This window comes from Salminus brasiliensis, chromosome 3, assembly GCF_030463535.1.
Source record: "Salminus brasiliensis chromosome 3, fSalBra1.hap2, whole genome shotgun sequence".
NCBI lineage: Eukaryota > Metazoa > Chordata > Actinopteri > Characiformes > Bryconidae > Salminus > Salminus brasiliensis.
Window position 1 is genome coordinate 43,800,545 of NC_132880.1, and position 18,846 is coordinate 43,819,390.

The 18,846-nt window shown below is 40.6% G+C and overlaps 1 protein-coding gene across 3 annotated transcripts; it reads right to left on the bottom strand.

Annotated features, from left to right (window-relative positions):
- Positions 1–971: 971 nt before the first annotated feature.
- On the bottom strand, positions 972–17,094 carry LOC140551470 (claspin). 3 transcript variants are annotated; one of them, XM_072674907.1, is made up of 24 exons: positions 16,898–17,094; positions 15,212–15,326; positions 14,654–14,985; positions 14,410–14,571; positions 14,200–14,259; positions 13,988–14,060; positions 13,593–13,695; positions 12,227–12,756; positions 11,900–12,088; positions 11,643–11,797; positions 9,982–10,169; positions 9,844–9,896; positions 9,539–9,723; positions 8,342–8,864; positions 8,156–8,210; positions 7,982–8,075; positions 7,788–7,900; positions 7,522–7,683; positions 4,715–4,836; positions 4,442–4,566; positions 4,134–4,263; positions 3,980–4,053; positions 2,705–2,866; positions 972–1,326 (listed from the first exon to the last, which is right to left on the bottom strand). In XM_072674907.1, the coding sequence occupies exons 1-24, from the start codon at positions 16,919–16,921 to the stop codon at positions 1,210–1,212; spliced, it is 3,846 nt and encodes a 1,281-aa protein (XP_072531008.1). In that variant the 5' UTR covers positions 16,922–17,094; the 3' UTR covers positions 972–1,209. The 3 variants fall into 3 exon arrangements, with proteins under 3 accessions (XP_072531008.1, XP_072531009.1, XP_072531007.1); XM_072674908.1 differs by having other exon boundaries at positions 3,980–4,041; positions 7,982–8,078; XM_072674906.1 differs by having other exon boundaries at positions 7,982–8,078.
- Positions 17,095–18,846: the final 1,752 nt, after the last annotated feature.

Consider the following 18,846-nt stretch of genomic DNA (forward strand, 5'->3'; position numbering starts at 1 on the left):
CTCAAACCCCTGCACCAGTCAGTCCTCATTAATGAGGGCCCCCTGCCTCTGCTGCCCAGGAACACCAAGCCCACTGATTAGCAGGACCCACTTAATAAGCACAAGATAAAGGGATCATTAGGGGTCCATGCCACAAGGCCCGCTTCATAGCCATCCGTTTGTTAGACTACAATTAGCTCATCCCTCGCCCCAAGTTGGTACAGGTCACGAGAAGCATAGCTCAAGCTTGAGAGACCGTGAGCTTTGAGACACTGGTGTTAAAAGCTGATCTGCTCAGTGTAATCCCACAGCACCACCCCTGGTATCTCCCAACAAGAGGAAGCAGAGATGTGGGTAAAGAATCTAGCGGTTAACAAATTCTGCCGTTTAAAAAAAAAAAAAAAACAGAAAATCTGACGAAGAAAATTCTTAGGAAGAGATTGGTGAAGGTCACCATGCTGCTTCATCAGTCTGGTGAGAACAGTGGCCAAAAAAAAAGCAGGAGGAAGAAACCTGAAGAGGAACTAGTGGCCAACTGGACATTAGAAAAAATAAATAAATAAATAAATAATGGCACCTGGGTCATCTAGATGAAGCATCCAACCCACTGAAGAGTATAGGTCAGGATTGTCTACTATTGTCTCCAGCATGTCGAGCATAATAAACGAGAATGTGGTAGGTGAAAAACTCACCAAGAGCATGAAGCAAGCTTACATCATTAAGAAACAGGTTAGCGGTTCATGCAGGGCTCACCAGTCATGAAGCGCAAGGTCTGTGATGGTAAATGAATAATTAAAATCTCTGGAGAATCCAGGTGAGGCTCCATTTCTCAAGAGCTTTGCAGGAGAACGGTGAGTGTTACAAGATCGACAAAATGTTAAAGCTACAATACGCTCTATTAAACTGTTAAAATCATTGCATTGCACTGATTTTCAGGAAGCAGGGCCATTAATTGCAATGGAACCCGGCTTACAAATAAAATAAGTCAAAAGCATTAAGAATACACTTTAATTTACAGTTTTACAACAAATAAAATACATCAATTAAAACAATCAATATTTACATGATAAAATTTATATAAAACAAGTAAACAAAAACAGCCACATCAAAAACCTAGATTATGGATCATGAAAACTGCCACGTTTCAATGGTTCAAGTCATCATACGACCCGGCAAAGCTAAGAACAGGCTTGTTTGAGGTCAGTGATATTAGGAAGATTTATAGCAGCTTTAATTCTCCAGAAAACTGAACACACTTCTCGGAGGTCCAGAAGTCTTTACAGAGCTCTCTCGACATGGTCGCTTGGCGAGAGGCGTAATAGATTCAGTTGGACTCCTTTTCTTCACCTGTAAAAATTCAGGAAACAGCCAATTAATCATTTTCTACAAATGCTTTTAAACTAACCTACAGGTTTAAAAAGAAATACATATACAATCCTGATGGGGTCAGATCATTTGAATTACTTATCAATCTAGTTAATATTATCTCACCATGAAACTGTACTAAAATGCAGGACCAACTCGGAAAAATTTCGTATAAAAGAGATAAATCGATCGACTGCAACATACAGTACTGGAGCCCAAATTCAAGTTAACTGGTAATACCAACAGGGAAATAAGACCAACAAATGGAACAAATGACTTGTTCTATATATAAAAATGAAAGCAGTTGGCCTACAGTTCATTTAATAGAAACAAAAATGCAGCATTAGGATGCAAAGTGGTTTATGAATGCAAGTTAAATTGGCATAAATGGTCTCAAAAGGGGTTTCATATTTTGTTTCCCTTGACTGCAGATAGAAATATGGAGATAGAAATAGAAACATAAGGTTTGCCTGTTTTCCCACACTTGCACAGCTGATTATTAATTATATGACTTAAGAATTTGGCTCCACCTAGTGGTTTACAAACTATACACAAACTACATACATGACCGACGGGAGTCAGAAATTAGAAGATTAGAGCAGCTGTGGCCTAAAGGTAGAAAAGCAGGACTGAAAGGTGTGTAAGAAAAGTGTTCTACTGAAGTATTGAAATACTATAGTGTTTTAATACCTTTTTTTAAATTTGATTTTACTAAATTGAATAGATCACCTTGCCTACAGTATTTAATATAATCACAATATACTGAATCATAAGTCATAACTGTATCATGATGTGCATCGCATCACCAGGCTGCCAATTCACAGCCTTAGTCTGATCCTCAGGACTGGCATCTATGGCTGAGGTGCCCTTGAGCATGGAACATAACCCCTTATTGCTCCCTGGGTACAGAGGTAGCTGCCCACCACCCTGGATGTGTGTTTCACTGCACTGATCACTAGAGTGCGGTTATTGCCACCAATGGGTTAAATGCCTAGACTGAATTCCATGGTAATGTTTTCAATTGCGATACAGTGTTCTTAATTACAGGAATGATACCTCACGTTAGACGACAATTTTTACATTACAAGATCTGTAAAGTATGTGGACTCCACATACTTAGCCTGGTAGATATCGCTCTGGCATCAGCAAACTCTCAAATCACATCTTTAAAACGGTTCACAATAATAACTGAGCCACGTGATCTCCATAAACTGTCAGCAAGTGGAAAAATCAAGGCTAAAATCATGTAGTGTGAACTTGGCATAAATTACACCCTTATACCAACCAGCTCAGACTATGTGACATAATCTTGCTGTAAACAATTTCATATGACCGCCTCACATGCACTAGGGTAAAGTACCTGTTTCTTGGGGCCATTAGATGCAGACGATTCCTTCTCTGGAGACAGCGTCTGGAAGAGGAATCCTCTTGTGTTACGTGGTGCCAGAGGGTTGCTGTCTGAAATGTTGGCTAACTTCTGCAGCACTGCCCGAGGCTGGCCAAGCAAAGATCCTCTTTTCATCTGAATGGCGGAAACCAAAGGGAACAGCTTTTGATTTTGTTATATTTCAAACAGAAAAGACACAACTTGTAGCTTCTGAGATTCTGCAAACAACAACTCCTGCTGAGACCCACTTTCTTTTCCTGTTTTTTTTTTTTTTTAGCAATTTTGAAAGAATTTAATATTTTTGTATTACAATCTGGGGACAATTATATGGGGTCAAGTTCATTCCGACTTGACTGAGAGAGGTCTTGGTGTGGAGTGCCAATATTGCATGACCAAAGCTCTTAACGTATTACTCATGCACACGTAACCAAACAAATACACCAAAATAAAGCAGCAACAAACAAGACTGACCCAAAAACAATAATAGAAAAAAAATGTAATCAGTTTTTATTTACATTTGGAAGATGAAGCTTTAATAACCGACCTGATGTTTCCAATGAAAACTAAAAGCTGGAGATTGTGTTTATATATATATATATATATATATATATATATATATATAAAAAAAATAAAATTGTTGTTATTTACATGGCATCCCAAAGCACACATGTAAACTAAACACACTGTGGGTTTACAACAGAGCAATACTTATCAAAAACATTTCTGGGTAGGCAGGTAGACACAAAATTAGATCAGCAAATCAGAGGGAGCATGATCTGCTGCACCATTTAAGGTAGAACAATTTGATTACAGAGAGGACAAATACAAAAAAGTTCAGGTTCAGATAAAACCACTTCCTTAATAATTATGGCTGTGGCAGTGTGTAGCCATGGGGTTAATACAACTGCAACATTGCCTAATGTTTTGGCAGTTGCTTGTAACCCTGATTGGGAAATTATGAATTCGTCCTAGTCTGATGTTTAAGCAGTGGAGTGTTAAACAAATGTTTAAAAAAAAACACATTTTTTTCTTGTCCTTTAAATCTAATGCTAAACAGCGATAACTGCAAAAATATATTTGAGGTTCATAATATAATGTGAGATATTGGCACTGGTGTCCTGATCTTCTACAGCTGCTGGACACCAGTGGCGATCCTTCATGTTATAGCTCTTCCTCTCTTGTAATACTGCTTTTTTAAAAGCATGCATGAAAAGGACGATCATTTTAGCACTTAATGTCAATACTGACCATAGGCTGACCAGGCTTCTGAAAAGGGTTGGTGCTATGGACTGTCTTCTCTTGAATGGGAACTGAGGAGGGTCCTACAAAACACTCACAGTTAGGTTCAGAATATTAAAGCATACCCAATGGAAACACAGGGTTGCACTGCTGTGACATTCACCTCTCTGGCGGAGCGTCTTGGCCGTTAGTTTCTTCGCCATCTTCATAAACTGACTGTCCTCCTCTCCTATTTTCTCCTCATCATCATCTTCCTCCTCAAGATAATCTCCTTTCTTTGTTTGAGCTTCAGACTACAGGAGTGAAAGGACAACGTTAGTGTACTCATTAAACAAGGTCTCTTCACCCCATTCAAATCACTAAACGTTTTGCCTGTGAGGTCATGATGCAATGTTAAACATTAAATAATTAATTTATTGTTTTTAAATTACAAATACCACCCCCACCCCCCCACCACCACCACTCTCACACCTGCTCTCGCAGCCATTGCTCCCTCTCCAGCCTTTCCTTGCGCCTCTGTAGCTCACTCTGATCCAGTTCCTCTTCCTCTTCTTCCTCCTCGTCATGAGCACCAACCCCAAACTCAAAGCCATCATCTGTGCAAGGGATTAAACAGATAGCATAAGAGACCAGTCATATACAGAAAACTGATTCTTGCATCCTTCTAGGATTAGGTTCAACCCCAAGAACAGGCTCTTCTCAATATCCGAGTAGTTATTTATTTATTTTTAAATATAAACTGACCAATATTTTTCCACCGGAAGCGCCGCTCTCGACCAGGTCCGTCAGAGTGTAGGTCTCCATCGGCCAGATATCGCTCCTGATATAAACGCAACTTGCGTTTGTCATCATCCAGGATCTGCTTCCTAAAGACACAAGCACAGCTCAAAACCAGCAAACAGGTTTTCAGCACTGGACAGTTATAAAGTTTAAGCTAATATCAGCATGCCTCATAGAATGGATTCAAAATATATTGTTTCAGTCAGCTCAATGTGGATATGCACAGGGGTGTGCAATGTTATGTGGGCTTGCAGCTTGATGTGTGTGTGTGTATGTGTAATATATATATATATATATATATATATATATATATATATATATATATATATATATATATATATATATATATATATATATATATATACAGTGAGTCCAAGAAGTATTTGATCCCTTGCTGATTTTCTTTGTTTGCCCACTAATAAAGACACTATCCTTCTGCACTTTTAATGGTAGATATATTCTAACATGGAGAGACAGAATATCAAGACAAAAATCCAGAATATAATTTTAAAGAATATATTTTAATTAATTTGTATTTCAATGAGGAAAATAAGTATTTGATCCCTCTTGCCAAACACACTCAATACTTAGTGGCAAAGCCTTTGTTTGCAAGCACAGCGGTGAGACGTTTGTTGTAGTTAACCACAAGTTTAGCACACACACCAGGGGGAATTTTGGCCCACTCTTCTTTGCAGATCCTCTCTAAATCATGAAGGTTGGTGGGCTGTCGCTTGGCAACTCTGACCTTCAGCTCCCTCCATAGATTTTCGATCGGATTGAGGTCTGGCGACTGGCTGGGCCACTCCATGACCTTAATGTGATTTTTCTTGAGCCAATCCTTTGTTGCCTTTGCTGTATGTTTAGGGTCGTTATCATGTTGGAAGACCCAACCACGGCCCATTTTCAGATCCCTGGCAGAGGGGAGGAGGTTGTCCCTCAGGATTGTGCGGTACATGGCTCCATCCATCTTCCCAGTGATGCGGTGAAGTAGCCCTGTACCCTTGGCAGAGAAACACCCCCAAAACATTATGCTTCCACCTCCATGCTTGACGGTGGGCACAGTGTTCTTGGGGTCATAGGCAGCATTTTTCTTCCTCCACACATGGCGGGTGGAGTTGAGGCCAAAAAGTTCAATTTTGGTCTCGTCTGACCACAAAACCTTCTCCCAATAACTTGGTTCATCTTTCAAATGATCATTGGCATACTTGAGGCGCGCCTCCACATGTGCTCTCTTCAGCAGGGGTACCTTTCGGGCAGGATGTGAATCCATTGTTGCGCAAAGTGTTGCCAATTGTTTCCTTGCAAACTGTGGTCCCAGCTGCCTTCAGGTCATTTGCTAACTCCTGCCGAGTGGTTGCAGGACGATTTCTGACTGTTCTCAGCATCATTGCCACCCCACGAGGCGAAATCTTCTTTGGAGCACCGGGCCGAGGTCTGTTGATTGTCATGTTATACTCTTTAAACTTTCTGATAATTGCACCAATAGTTGTTACTTTCACATCCAACACCTTACTAATCTTTTTGTAGCCCATTCCAGCTTTGTGAAGGTCAACAATTCTGACTCTGAGGTCCTGTGACAGCTCTTTGGTTTTACCCATGTTGGAGACTTGAAATCTGTGTGATCTGTCTGATTCTGTGGACAGGTGTTTTTCACACAAGTGATTAGTGAGAACAGGTGGCTTCAGGTCAGGTAACAAGTTGATTGGGAGTGTCTAACTGGTCTGTAAAAGCCAGAACTGCTAATGAATACTAAGGGATCAAATACTTATTTCACTCCATGAAATACAAATCAATTAATATATATTCCTTAGATTTATTTTCTGGATTTTCTTTTTAATATTCTGTCTCTCCATGTAAGAATACATCTACCATTAAAAGTATAGAATGATCATGTCTTTATTAGTGGGCCAACGAAGAAAATCAGCAAGGGATCAAATACTTCTTGGACTCACTGTATATATTTTTTTTTTTTTTTTTTTTTCCCCTCCCATAACCCATCTACCAAAGGTGGATGTCCAATATCCTTCATTTAGCTGAAATCTAATGACAATTCCCCTGTATTTAACAATGTAATATACAATCCAGTCAGAAAGTCTTCAGAACCTTTCGCTTTTTTTAGTCCTGGAGCTAAAAAGCTAAAGGGATAGTACAGATATTCATTATGCAAACCTGACCCAGAACACTCAGGACCTCCAACTGGGCTGAAGGTTTACCTTCAAACAAAACAAGAGCCCTAAGCACACAGTCAAGGCAAAACAGGAGCAGCTTTGGGACAACTCTGTGACGGTCCTTGAATAGACCAGCCAAATTCTTGACTCGAACCCAATCAAACATCTCTGGAGAGAATTAAAAATGGCTGTCCACCTACAGTCTCCATCCTAAATGACAGACGATCTGAAGAGAAGGTCAGAAAATGTTTCCATGATATGCAGATCTTCAGACCCTCTACTTTTCACATTTATTCAATGCCCTTTTTTTTCTCTCCAGTATAAGACAGCCCTACCGCAAAGCACTTATTTTAAGCACAGACAGCCACCTAGTGGTACATCTCATTCATGACACACCCAGAGCCTTCATTTCTAAAGTCTTTACACAAGCTACCAGACTTAAAATGTTAAAATCAACACCAGAATATCTGTCAGAAACTGCTTAAAGCCTATTTGGGTCATATTGTGCGGATATTTTAATGCATGCAACTGGCTGAAAATCACTGGTGTACCAGAGCCAGTACAAGAAAGTCATCATGGGCCATTTTCCCTGTTCATTCTTACATGTGGATTTTGTTGACCTGGTCCATCAGTTCCTCATCTGATGGAAGTTCCTCCTGTAGCTCCTCTTCTTCATATTCATCACCGTCCTCATCATCTTCGTCTTCACTGCCCAGTTCACTGCCTGACAGCTCAGCCTCAGATTCCACAAACTCAGCCATACGCCTGAATACATTGACAAAATAGGCAAAAAGAAAAAGGCACAAATCATGGTCACATTGATCGTTAATTACCATTCCAGTGACTTGAGCCACAGCAGAGAGACTCACATTTTCCGTTTTCCTGGCCGATGACCAAAAACTGCCTCCCTTTCTTCATCCTCTGCCTCAGCATCATTCTCTCCTCCTTCAATGTCTGAATCCTCCTCATCCTCCTCATCCTCCTGCAATGGTTGAACATCTTAAATGGAGTTCATGATCTGCAATTAAAATGCACACCCACACCTTATTTAGCAAACCCTTACTTTCTCACTGAGGCTGTCCATGTCGGACAGGAGCCGAAACTCAGAATTGCCTTCCTCTTCCTCCTCCTCTTCTTCTTCCTCCTTTTTCTTGATCCTGCTAAAACACAATGTTACATGGGGGGTGGTACTACTTGACTAAACAAGTCAAACCACTGTGTGTGAGTGCTTATTTACCTGTCAGACATGTCTTCAAGAGCAAGACTCAAGACAGATTTCCCTGGGGATGGAGCTAAAAAAAAACAAACAAGAAGCATTCACATGTATTACAAAGGTCTCAAATATCCTGGGTTTAATATGCACTGCAGGGGGACTGACCACTTTCACAAATATTTGCTATAATAAAGCCGCAAAAGCATGTACCTGGGCTGCCTGTAAACTTGCCCGAGCAGAGAGCAAGCAGCTGATCAGCAGAGTCTCCATCTGAACCCTGACGACTCGTCCCACTCCTAGTATCTGCCTCCAGGACTCTGCAGTCTTCTCTGGGTCTGTCAGAAGCCTCTCCAGGCTGGGTGGTAAAGGCCCCGGAGCACAGGCCCAGCAGCTCGTCTTCTGTCACAGACTGGCTGGCTCCAGGCTGGCTCTGCCCTGGTCCAAACCCACCCGAGCAAAGTCCCAGAAGCTCACCCATGTTGGCATCCATGGCATTCTCATCCAGGTTATCCAACAGCAGCTGCCTTTTATGGGAACGGCTCGGGCCGCCACGGGGCCCCACATTTAGGAAGCCATCTGCGTCCAACAGCTGGGAGTGTGTGTCCTCCTCCAAGGAAAATGGGCCTTGGGAGTCAGCTACAGGGCCAGCATCACCTGGGGAGGGGACAGCATACAGGTCCTGGGAGTCCTCCACAGGAAGGGAGAGAGAAGGCTCAGACAGCTTACCAGAGCTCTGAGAGAAGTGGATAGGACAGAAAGGGAAGGAATAAGTTTTTAGCACAAGTATTATGATTTGGGGTTTTTTGGGGTACATTGTGTCCAAATGTTTGTGGACACTCCTAAGTTGCATTCAGCAATTTTAAGTTGCACCTATTGCGAAGACGGCTCATCTAGTCCCTATAGAGAAGTACTGTTAATAGAATAGGAATCTCTAGAGCAGATAAACATGAATCTATTGGCACCATGTCTAAAGCCAGGTGTAGGCTAGAGGATGGGAGTGGTGGGGTGGTGATCATCTTGGTGAGCATCCGGACCTTACTAATGTTCATCACTGAATTCAACCAAATCCTCACAGCAATGCTGCAAAATCAAGTACAAAGCCCTCCCTGGACAGTAGAGACAGTTACTCCAACAAAAGCAGGATACACTCTGATTTCAGAAGAAACCATGAAGGAGTCCCAAAACTTTTGTTCATAATGTGCATCATACCTCTAGTCTATTCACATGATCTAGGGATATTTTCTGAATGAACAGTGAAGCACTTTTGCAAGTCGCTCTGGATAAGAGCATCTGCTAAATGCCTCAAATTAAAAAATATATATATATTAAATATTATATTAATATTAAAGCAATTAAAGCCAAACAACACTGAATAGGAGGTTCCTTAGCTAGCAAGAAGGGACTGACCTTGGATGCCGAGCCCAAGAAGCTGGGTCTGAAGAGGCAGGGAGAGGGTGAACGAAATGCGCCTGCTGACAGACCTCTGCCTGCTGCCCGGTTGACTGGCTGGTATGATGGGATCATGGAGCCAATCAGCTCAAAGCTGCTGTTGTGACTGTTCTCTTTAGTTAGGGAAAGGGCATCCTCATCTTCTGTGGGAAGGTTTGTAAGAAGCATTATCAGTATGAATAAAATCTCTATGACCATATAACCATACTCAAGCTATTTATGAGGGGTTGATTTTGAGGGTAAACAAAGAGCAACCAACTCACCCATTTTGCAGTCACTTTCTTGACCAGCTTGCCCAGACGGCCTAACACCATCCCTTACAATAAGAGAAAGAACAATTAGTTATTAACGGATTCCTTTTATTTCTGTCCAGCATTCACTCGATGCGTACACACACATACCCTGTTCGGGAGCAGGAGCTGCCAGCAAACAGCATTAAAGTGCCATCAGCGTATGGCGTTGGAGATGGACTTTTAAAACCAGGAGAGGGACTTCTTTCCAGCACGTCATCTTTATCAGTTTCATCCACCTCCTCTTCCTCTCCTTCATCACCACCACCACCACCATCACCTAGCAACTCATCAACACCCTATGAGGAAAGGGAGATTGAAATAGTAGACAATAAAACACCTTTAAATAAAGGGCTTAGTCTTATTCTAGGTCCACAGAATATCTAAAGACAAATAGGGGTTCTCTATAAAACTGAAAAGGGTTCCCTGACTCAATATTGGAATCATTTTGGTGCTTTTTCAAACCAAGAAGTGTCTACAACAGTTTACCAATGTGAAGAGCATTTTACCCAGAGCATTTTTTGCTCAGACCAGATTTGGCTTCATAAATCTAAGCAGCCTGTATCTTCCTGTAATGTGAATGAATCAGTTTTTAAAACTGCATTCATGCACATTGCCTAAACATATCAACTCTCTTCTGGCTGGTCTCCCTCTACAGGTCTTCAACGTTTCCAAATTCAGCCATGTCACTCCACTGCTGCTCTTCACTGGCTTCCTGTAGCTGCTGCCCGCATCAGATTCAAAACCTTGACGCTGGCCTACAAAGCCCAGAAAGGACCAGCCCCTCCATACTTGATGGCAGTGGTCAAAAGCCGATCCGCACCAACAGCCCTTCCAGCTTCAAGTACGATTCGGCTCAACCTGCCATCCCTCAAAATCCACGGAAGACAAGCGTCCAGGCTTTTTTCTGTCCTGCACCAAAGTGGTGGAAGCTTCCCCTGGGTGTCCGAACGGCAGAGTCGCTCACCGCCTTCAAATGCAGACTGAAGACCCACCTCTTCTGAGAGTACTTGGGCGAATAGCAGAGTGGTCTCCTTATTGTCTTGTGTTTAGTAGAGTCTAAATTTAGAGGATCTTTGAATTTAAGCCTATACAAACTAGCTGAGGTTTTTCTTGGGTAAATAGCAAAGCACTTTTGTAAGTCGCTCTGGAGAAGAGCATCTGCTAAATGCCTTAAATGTAAATGTAATCACCTCAGTTGTTTCACCGTGCTGCAAGCGTTGTGCCTAAAGATGCAAGTACACTTGTGCCATTTTTTGAAGCTTTAGTTTTTATGTCTTAGCTTACAGATTTAATCCTTAGTGTGCCTTTACAGCACTTGCCTTTACTGGCAAGTCATCATAATGATGAAATGTGTGTATAACCCAGATCAACAAAAACACATTGTTCTGATGTTCTGTTTTAAAAGAGCAGAAACAGGAATTACAAGCACAAGAATCTGTTGTGTTCATACTGCTGTGTGAGGCAGTCAGACTATAGCACAACAGCATTGCCAGTTGGTGAGAAAAGCACTAAGCACATGCATACAGGCAAAAAGACGCATGAAATCCAATTTGACTGTTTACATTCATTTTTGCATGCCCACAAATCAAATTGGATTTGAAAAGATCAAAATTTCACATGGCCACACAGCGCTGGAAAAAGGACCATTTCTATTAGCCTGTTCATAATTTGGTCATGATAGCAATGATGCATGTTTTCACTCCAGAAAAATGGTTCCCAAAAACATCTTTACTGTTTAAACAGCCGAGACACTTTCTTTGCATTAGTACCTCTTCATCTTCTGATTCAGTCATCTCCGCTTCCTCCTCCTCCTCACAGTCTTCATTGTCCAGGCGATGGAGGGCAGCCCGGCGTTCTCGTTCCTCCTGCCGCCGGACAGCCATGGCTTTCTGCAGCTGACACTTTAGCTGAACCAACTTCTCTCCTTAAGACAGAGGAGGACATATTTTAAAAGTTTGAGGTTAGTACTAAGTAGAAACCCCACAGTAACAAGCATACAAACATTAAAGTATTTCAGTTATTGTACCTGGTTTAGTGTGTGCAGGTTCCTCCTTCCCCTCATTCACGGTTACAGTGATGGACTCCGAATGCAGCTCCTCCTGGCCAGACGAGGTGCTGTCCTTTCTCACCACATTTATATTTATCGAGCGCTCTTTTGTAGCACGTGGAACCGGCTGGATATGCCTCAGAAAACGCTCCTTTAGTGCCTCCAGGGCTGAGTAACAGACACACTCACTTTAAAATGACATCAGATATTATCTATGTGTGTAAATAGAAAGCATTAGATCAGCCTTATAGTGCCAAAACTGTTTTTAGGGCTAACTAAAGCCTTAAGACAAGACCACTTCCTCACCTGGGTTTGCTTGAGCAGGCTCCAGCTGGACAAAAGCACCATCATCTGCACACAGCTTTGCTACTGGAGGAGGCTCCAAACCCAGCTCACGCAGTCTAGCTAGCTTATCCTTCTTGGCTTTAGGTATCACTGAGCATGGCTGTGCAAAGGTAGAGCCAGCTTGCTCCGAATTCCCTGTCTCAGAATCAGCCTGTTGAACTGGGACCAGTGGCTTTTCATGGTCCAATTTAGGAGAACCAGCCTTCTCCGGCACCTCCACAGCAGGAGGAGCACCCTCTTCCTCCATAACCACAATGTTTTGGAGCTCAGCATTCAATTCAGTCCCAGACTGGTTCTCAGTGGTTCCAATAGCAGCTTGAGTTTCCTCATCAATTGTCGGCCCCTCCTTCTGGCTGCAGGTGCCGGAGTCCTGTCTGTCCAGGCATACATCAGCCTGAGGGCTTGAGTTCTGTTCAGATGGTTTTACTTGGCTCTGTGCTGTAGGGGCTGCTGCAGATGCTTCTGAGAGACAGGCCTGGTATTTTGCAGACCTTGATAAAAGGGGAAACAGAAGTAATAGAAATTAAAATCTTTTAAAATCCTCATTTTAGTTATATCCAATTCCAAATAGGACTCCCCATGAATTTGAACTTGAGGCACTGCATTTGAAGCTAGTAGCAATGCCTAAATATTAGCAGTACAGTAGTAAAGCTGTTCATTATTTCTGTCCCAGGAAACGCAGCGTGCCACTCTACAACCCAATCGATGTCAATTACAGGAAGATATAGCCCATGTAAGTGATGATGGGAGATCATATCAAACTAAGGTCATTAGTGCGCTTGCTGAAAACTAATCAGATCAAATGTTTACAATGAATCAAAAACATGAACCGTGGTCCAGACTTTCAGGTCTGAAACCACCCTCAAACATCCACTAAGCCAACATTATTGAACTGTTAAACATGCCAAGACAACTGACTGACACTCATTGCAATGCTCGACATGCACGGTCAAGCATTGTGCTGAGTGATTGAGGTAGGTGGAGGAGCCATTCTACCCACTCTAAGACAACAAAGTCAATTGTGCTCTCTGGGTGGGATCTCCTGGCTGAAGAATTCAAAGTTCATTTGAGGAAATACACAGCACGTTAATGATGGCACATGTACTGAAAACCACCCTACATGTGAAATTGTTCCCAGAGTTAAAGCTGCTACTGAGGAGGTAAGGTTATGTACAACATACACTGCATACATCATAGGTCTCTGTAGCTCTTTATAGTTCTGTAGAGACTTTTCAACAATACAAAATCAATATTTTACAATATAGGCCATACTTCTACAGTTTCAGCTTGGTGTACCCAAGTCAACATAATACAAAAAGGTACATACTTCAGCAAAACCATAGCAGGGCCCTCAGGACGGGTTCTCTTCTTAAAGAACTGGTCGATGCCCTTGGGTTCCGGCATGTGGTATGGTAGCCCTATAGTAGACTCTGAAAAGCAAGGCAAGGGACTCCACAAGATTAGTAAGAGCTAAAAAAAAACTCATTCTCAGCACTCTCACATGTTAAATCACAGTTTAGAAAACAAAAATGCTCATCAGCTCACCATCTCCCTCTGGACTGTTATATAATTCTAATTACTGCATCTTATGATTTATGAAATTGCCCTAAACCATTAAAACTTTGTCTCAGTCGGTCCAAGCTTCTTTTTTTTTTTAATGTGACTGAAAAAAAAAATGATTAAAATAGGAATGATTCACCCACTCATCAGCCAGTTACTAACCTCTCACAAGCCGCTGGCTGTCACTGTGGAGCTGTTTCATGGCCTCCTTACTGGCCCTTGCTGCTTTTCTCTCCTGAGAACATCATCCAAAACAATCAGCTTCACAAATAAACACTGGGGATGGGCAAGGAAGGGGAAGGGAAGAGAAAAGAAAGAAAGAAAGAAAGAAAGAAAAAAAAAAAAAAAAAAAAAAAAAAAAAAACACCCTATACCTTGCGCTGAGGGAGCTCTTCTTCATCTACTTCATCATCCTCCAAGTCATTAGAATGGAGCTGCAGGCAGATAAGACAATTAAAAATCAGTCTCATCCATTCCTTGAATGCACACTTCTGTTCAAATCCACCCTAAACAATACTCCTGGGCATAAAAGCAGGTTCAGTTCTCCCATCCTCACTTTCTTCAGGGATGTGTCCTGCTCTCACCTTGTGCTTGGCCTTCTGTTTCACAGCATCTCTAATTGCATCTAGAGACTCGGCTTCCTCCATCTCCCCATCAGCTGAATCATCTTCCAGCTGGGCATCAAATAGATCATTATCACCAAGCAGACAGCCACTGTCATTGAGAGGCTTGCCCAAAGAGGACCTCTGAAAACAAAGAGAATGAATAGTGTTCAGAAACGACAAGAGCTATGGACACTTATTTCCTAAAAGATTCAATTCAACTCACTTCCTCAGTGCCTGGCTTCTCTTTCAATCGCTTCACTAAAGCACCTCTGTGCTTCTCCTTTTCCTTGCGTCTCTGTGACTTCCCCCTCTTTTTCTTCTCTTCCGTTGGTTCATCTTTCTCTGGTTCGCTCACGTCGCTGTCCATGGAAATGCGGGATATCCTTTTCCCCCTTTTTCTTACTCGTTCACCCTCACTGGTCTCCTCCTCACCAGATTCTGAAAGAACCAGAGCCTCTGCCATCCCGGTCACCTCCTCTTCCTTTTCACTGTCACTGTCCTCCAGGACCTTCCGAGATCGAGACTTCCGGTTCACAGCGATGTCATCGTCTGAATCTGGAGAATAAAATGTTAAATAAGGCTTTGTAATTTACAGTAAAATTGTGTGTTCAAGTTTACAAAAGGCTGTTAACATCGCAGTACACAGAACGTGTAAAATAACAGAAAATGTAATTAACAAGACCTACAATATGAGCATCATAACACATTAATCATTCCAGAGAGCTAAACTAGGATTAGACACCCTCAAACTGTAAAAGTACTGTAGAAGTATCTGAATTACCTCCTTGAGCCTCAGTGCCAGTGTTCTTTTCAGTCACAGCGTCATCCATAGGTGAGCCCACTCCACTGTCTGAGTCACTTTCAGCCTGGAGGCTCTCTACAGGGAGATCCACGGGCTGTATAGAAAACATCAAGGTCAGTGTCCAGTCAAATATGCTAATGTACACTACACACAACAATGCTCCATTTAGAGTCATTTTTAAACAAATTTGGCTGTCCGACAGCTCAACGGACAGGCAGACAATCCAACAATTCAAAAATCCTTCCTGACATTTGGAGGTTCAATAAGTTTGAGACCTTTATTATAAAAGATTAAATACTTTACATACATCACATTAGAAAATAACTACTTACTTATTACTTTTCAAGTCAGTGTACTGCTGTATACTGCCATATACTGCCATGTACACCATACACATAAAACCCCAGTTAGAGTTAGAGCTGGGCAATATGACAATATCATATTTTATCATATGATGAAAGTTATCAGGACACACAATATGCTTTTCTAATATATCAAGGATATAGTTAGTGCTTAATAAATACTCACAATAAATCAACTGCATGTGATTAGACAGGTTTAATTAGATGAAGTGCCACAGATAAATAAATAAAAATCTGTATTCAGTCCAGGAGAATATCGGACCAGTAGTGTCTCTACTGAAGTATTTTACTCTGTGATTACATGCATTGTGATAAATGTGTTTAAATATCTTGACATAATGTTTTACCATATCTCCCAGCTCTATATAGATGTACAGATATAGGGAGAGACATAAACAAGAGCAATAGATAGATGAGTTACATTGTAAATATGAAAACACTTATTATAATCTTGCTTAATTTTGTTATAGTGATACACAATATGCTTTTCTGGGCCCATCATGGACATAACCACTGCTTAACTGCACGTTTTATTACAGACAGTGTGATCAGTCCTGTTTAACTGGATGGTGAGCAGAAAGCTTTGAGTAAAAACAGTGTACCACTGTATGGGAGATTATTTGGATCTGCTGGTGCATTTCGTCTACATGCCACAATACTGCAAGAAATGTCATTTTCAATAACAATACACCACATTAACCTTTAGAATAAACAGCCAGATGCCATCAATCATCAATAGATTATATCAAAAGGTATAATTAACACGCCTAAAACATCTTAGAGATAAACTACTTGCTTACTAACCACCCAGGTCCAGATATTTGAGTTTTTGGGGGCGCTGGATAGATAACTGGCTAACTTACACGTAGCTCGCTAGCTAGCTAACAAGCACTGCGCGTAAATGCCTAGCTGGCTAACTGAGCTGAAGTTGAAGCCTAACCATCAATGACATGCAGCTAGCTACCCATAATCAGACAGAGACATAACTTGCAAATAAATGTGGCGTCTGACAAACAAGCCAGTCACTTAAATAACTCAAAATACGGCTACTGGAAACCAGTCAGCTAGGATAGTCAGCTAGTCAGCTTTTGAGAGTTAGCTAGCTAGCTAACCTAGCTAGCTACGTTTAGCAAGCCCGCTAGAGACCTAGCCAAGTTGGGTAGCTACATGATTTGAGGATGTCGTTTTAATTTAATAAGACTATTTTTTGTTTCGACAGTTTTTAAAGCACGTCAATTGGTCGAAATACACAAATGTAGCTAGCTAGCCAAGTAAGGACGGCCAGCTGCGCCAGATACGTTACCCGCTCGGAAGGAAGCAGGCTCATCTTTTGTCCGCTTGTGTTATTCGTTGGCAAAACACATGAAAAACGCAGAAACAGCTTGTCGTGGAGGATAAGAAGAAAAGGCAAACATACAAGAAGGGTCTCTACACTGTCTGACTGAAGCGCTGGGGCTATTATATCAGCAAAGCGCGAAAGTTTGAGCTCATCTCCCGCCGGATCCGCCGCACTGAATACAATTTCAACCTTTCGCGCGCTGGACAGAAGCGCCTCTCCTGTTCCTGTCAGTCAACGCTTTCGGGCGCTCTGATTGGTCAGAGGGTTTCTATGCGCTCTAGACCCGCGCTGATTGGACGGATCTTTAAAATAGGAAGCGCGCCTTGCTTTCAATAGCTCATTGTGCTGCAGGGGAAACCATTCAGCCTAAAATTTGCCACCAAGGATACATGTATGAATAAAACTCAAATTTAAGATCTCTGCATTAAAGTTTCCTTTTTTTTTACACTAGTAAAAGCTTAGAAAAAGCTCCATAGAGAAATTCCAGTAAGACATATTCTCAATGTAATTTTGATATATGTATGTCAAATCAAATCAAATTTTTTGTCACATACAGTCATACCCAGTATAACTTAAAGTGAAATGCTTTTATGACAGTCTGCCCAAATCAAGCTATACAATAAAGATCTACATTTAAACTTAACCTTTAAACTAAACCTTAACTTAATGAAGTAAAGTGCAAAAGTGCAAAAGAAAAATAAAATAAAAAAAATAAAAATAGAATAAGTTAGATTTAAGTTAAAAATAAAATATAAAAATATGAAAATATAGAAATATAGAAATATAAGAAAAAAAATACAAAATACAAATATACAAATATATATACACAGATGAAATAGTGCGTGTCTGTGTGTGCGTATATATATATATATATATATATGTGTATGTATACATATGTACATATTTATCTGTATGTGAGTGTATGTGTGAGTTAAAAAGAAAGAAATATGTATTTGATCAATGTATTTTGTCATATATTACCATTGATTTACATTAATTTAATTCTCTATCTATAATTGTTTAGTATGTCAAAAGTCAAAAGATATCTACTATTATTATTTAGCAGAAGTTGTTATCTGTACTGTAAAACTAGTTTTTAGGTATCAAAGGTATCAATAATAATATTATTTATAGTAAAAAAAAAAGAAAAAAACTAAATATGAGATCAGAAACTGTACATATCTTAAATATTAATATACAACTCAAAACTAAATTAGACATATATTAAAATAGCATTTGCACTAGTCAGAATTTATTTACAGATATGTTGAGCTGGACTTTACTAGCCAGAATCAGAGTAAAAATTTCTGGAATTAAAAGTTGTACTTGTAAAAAAAATGACCACATTTAATTAGTAAAACAATTAAAGATTAAATCTCATGCAAATTATTTGTAGCATATGACTAGTCGGAATTATGTAATCAGTGTGCTGACAATATATATGGCTTTATATATTTGTAGATGTGATATTTTTAATAATAAACATCATATCAGAAATTAGAATGTCTACTAGGAACAACTGCATTACAGAGCTCTACAAGTAAAAAAGACTGGCATTTTAGGCATAATTGGTCTGCCATAATGCTGCCTTCAAATCATGATGCCACCACAAAGCCGTATTTCCCAGTAGGACTTGTGATATGCCCATACTTTGGGGAGTGTCAATTGACAAACTCCTGAAAATAGTTTTTAACTGTCCGTATTTTTGTCATTTTGCAGCAACACATGAACAGCAAAATTCTTTCTGTAATGGCTTTCTCTCATCCACAAGTGCATTCTACTGATGCTCTTTACTACTAAAACATTGACTACCTAATGCCCATTATGTTCATTAAGTAATGCCAAATATACTTCCTTTCATTTGTAAACAAAACAAAAAAAAATCTACCCAGCTGTACTCACTAGCTCCAAAG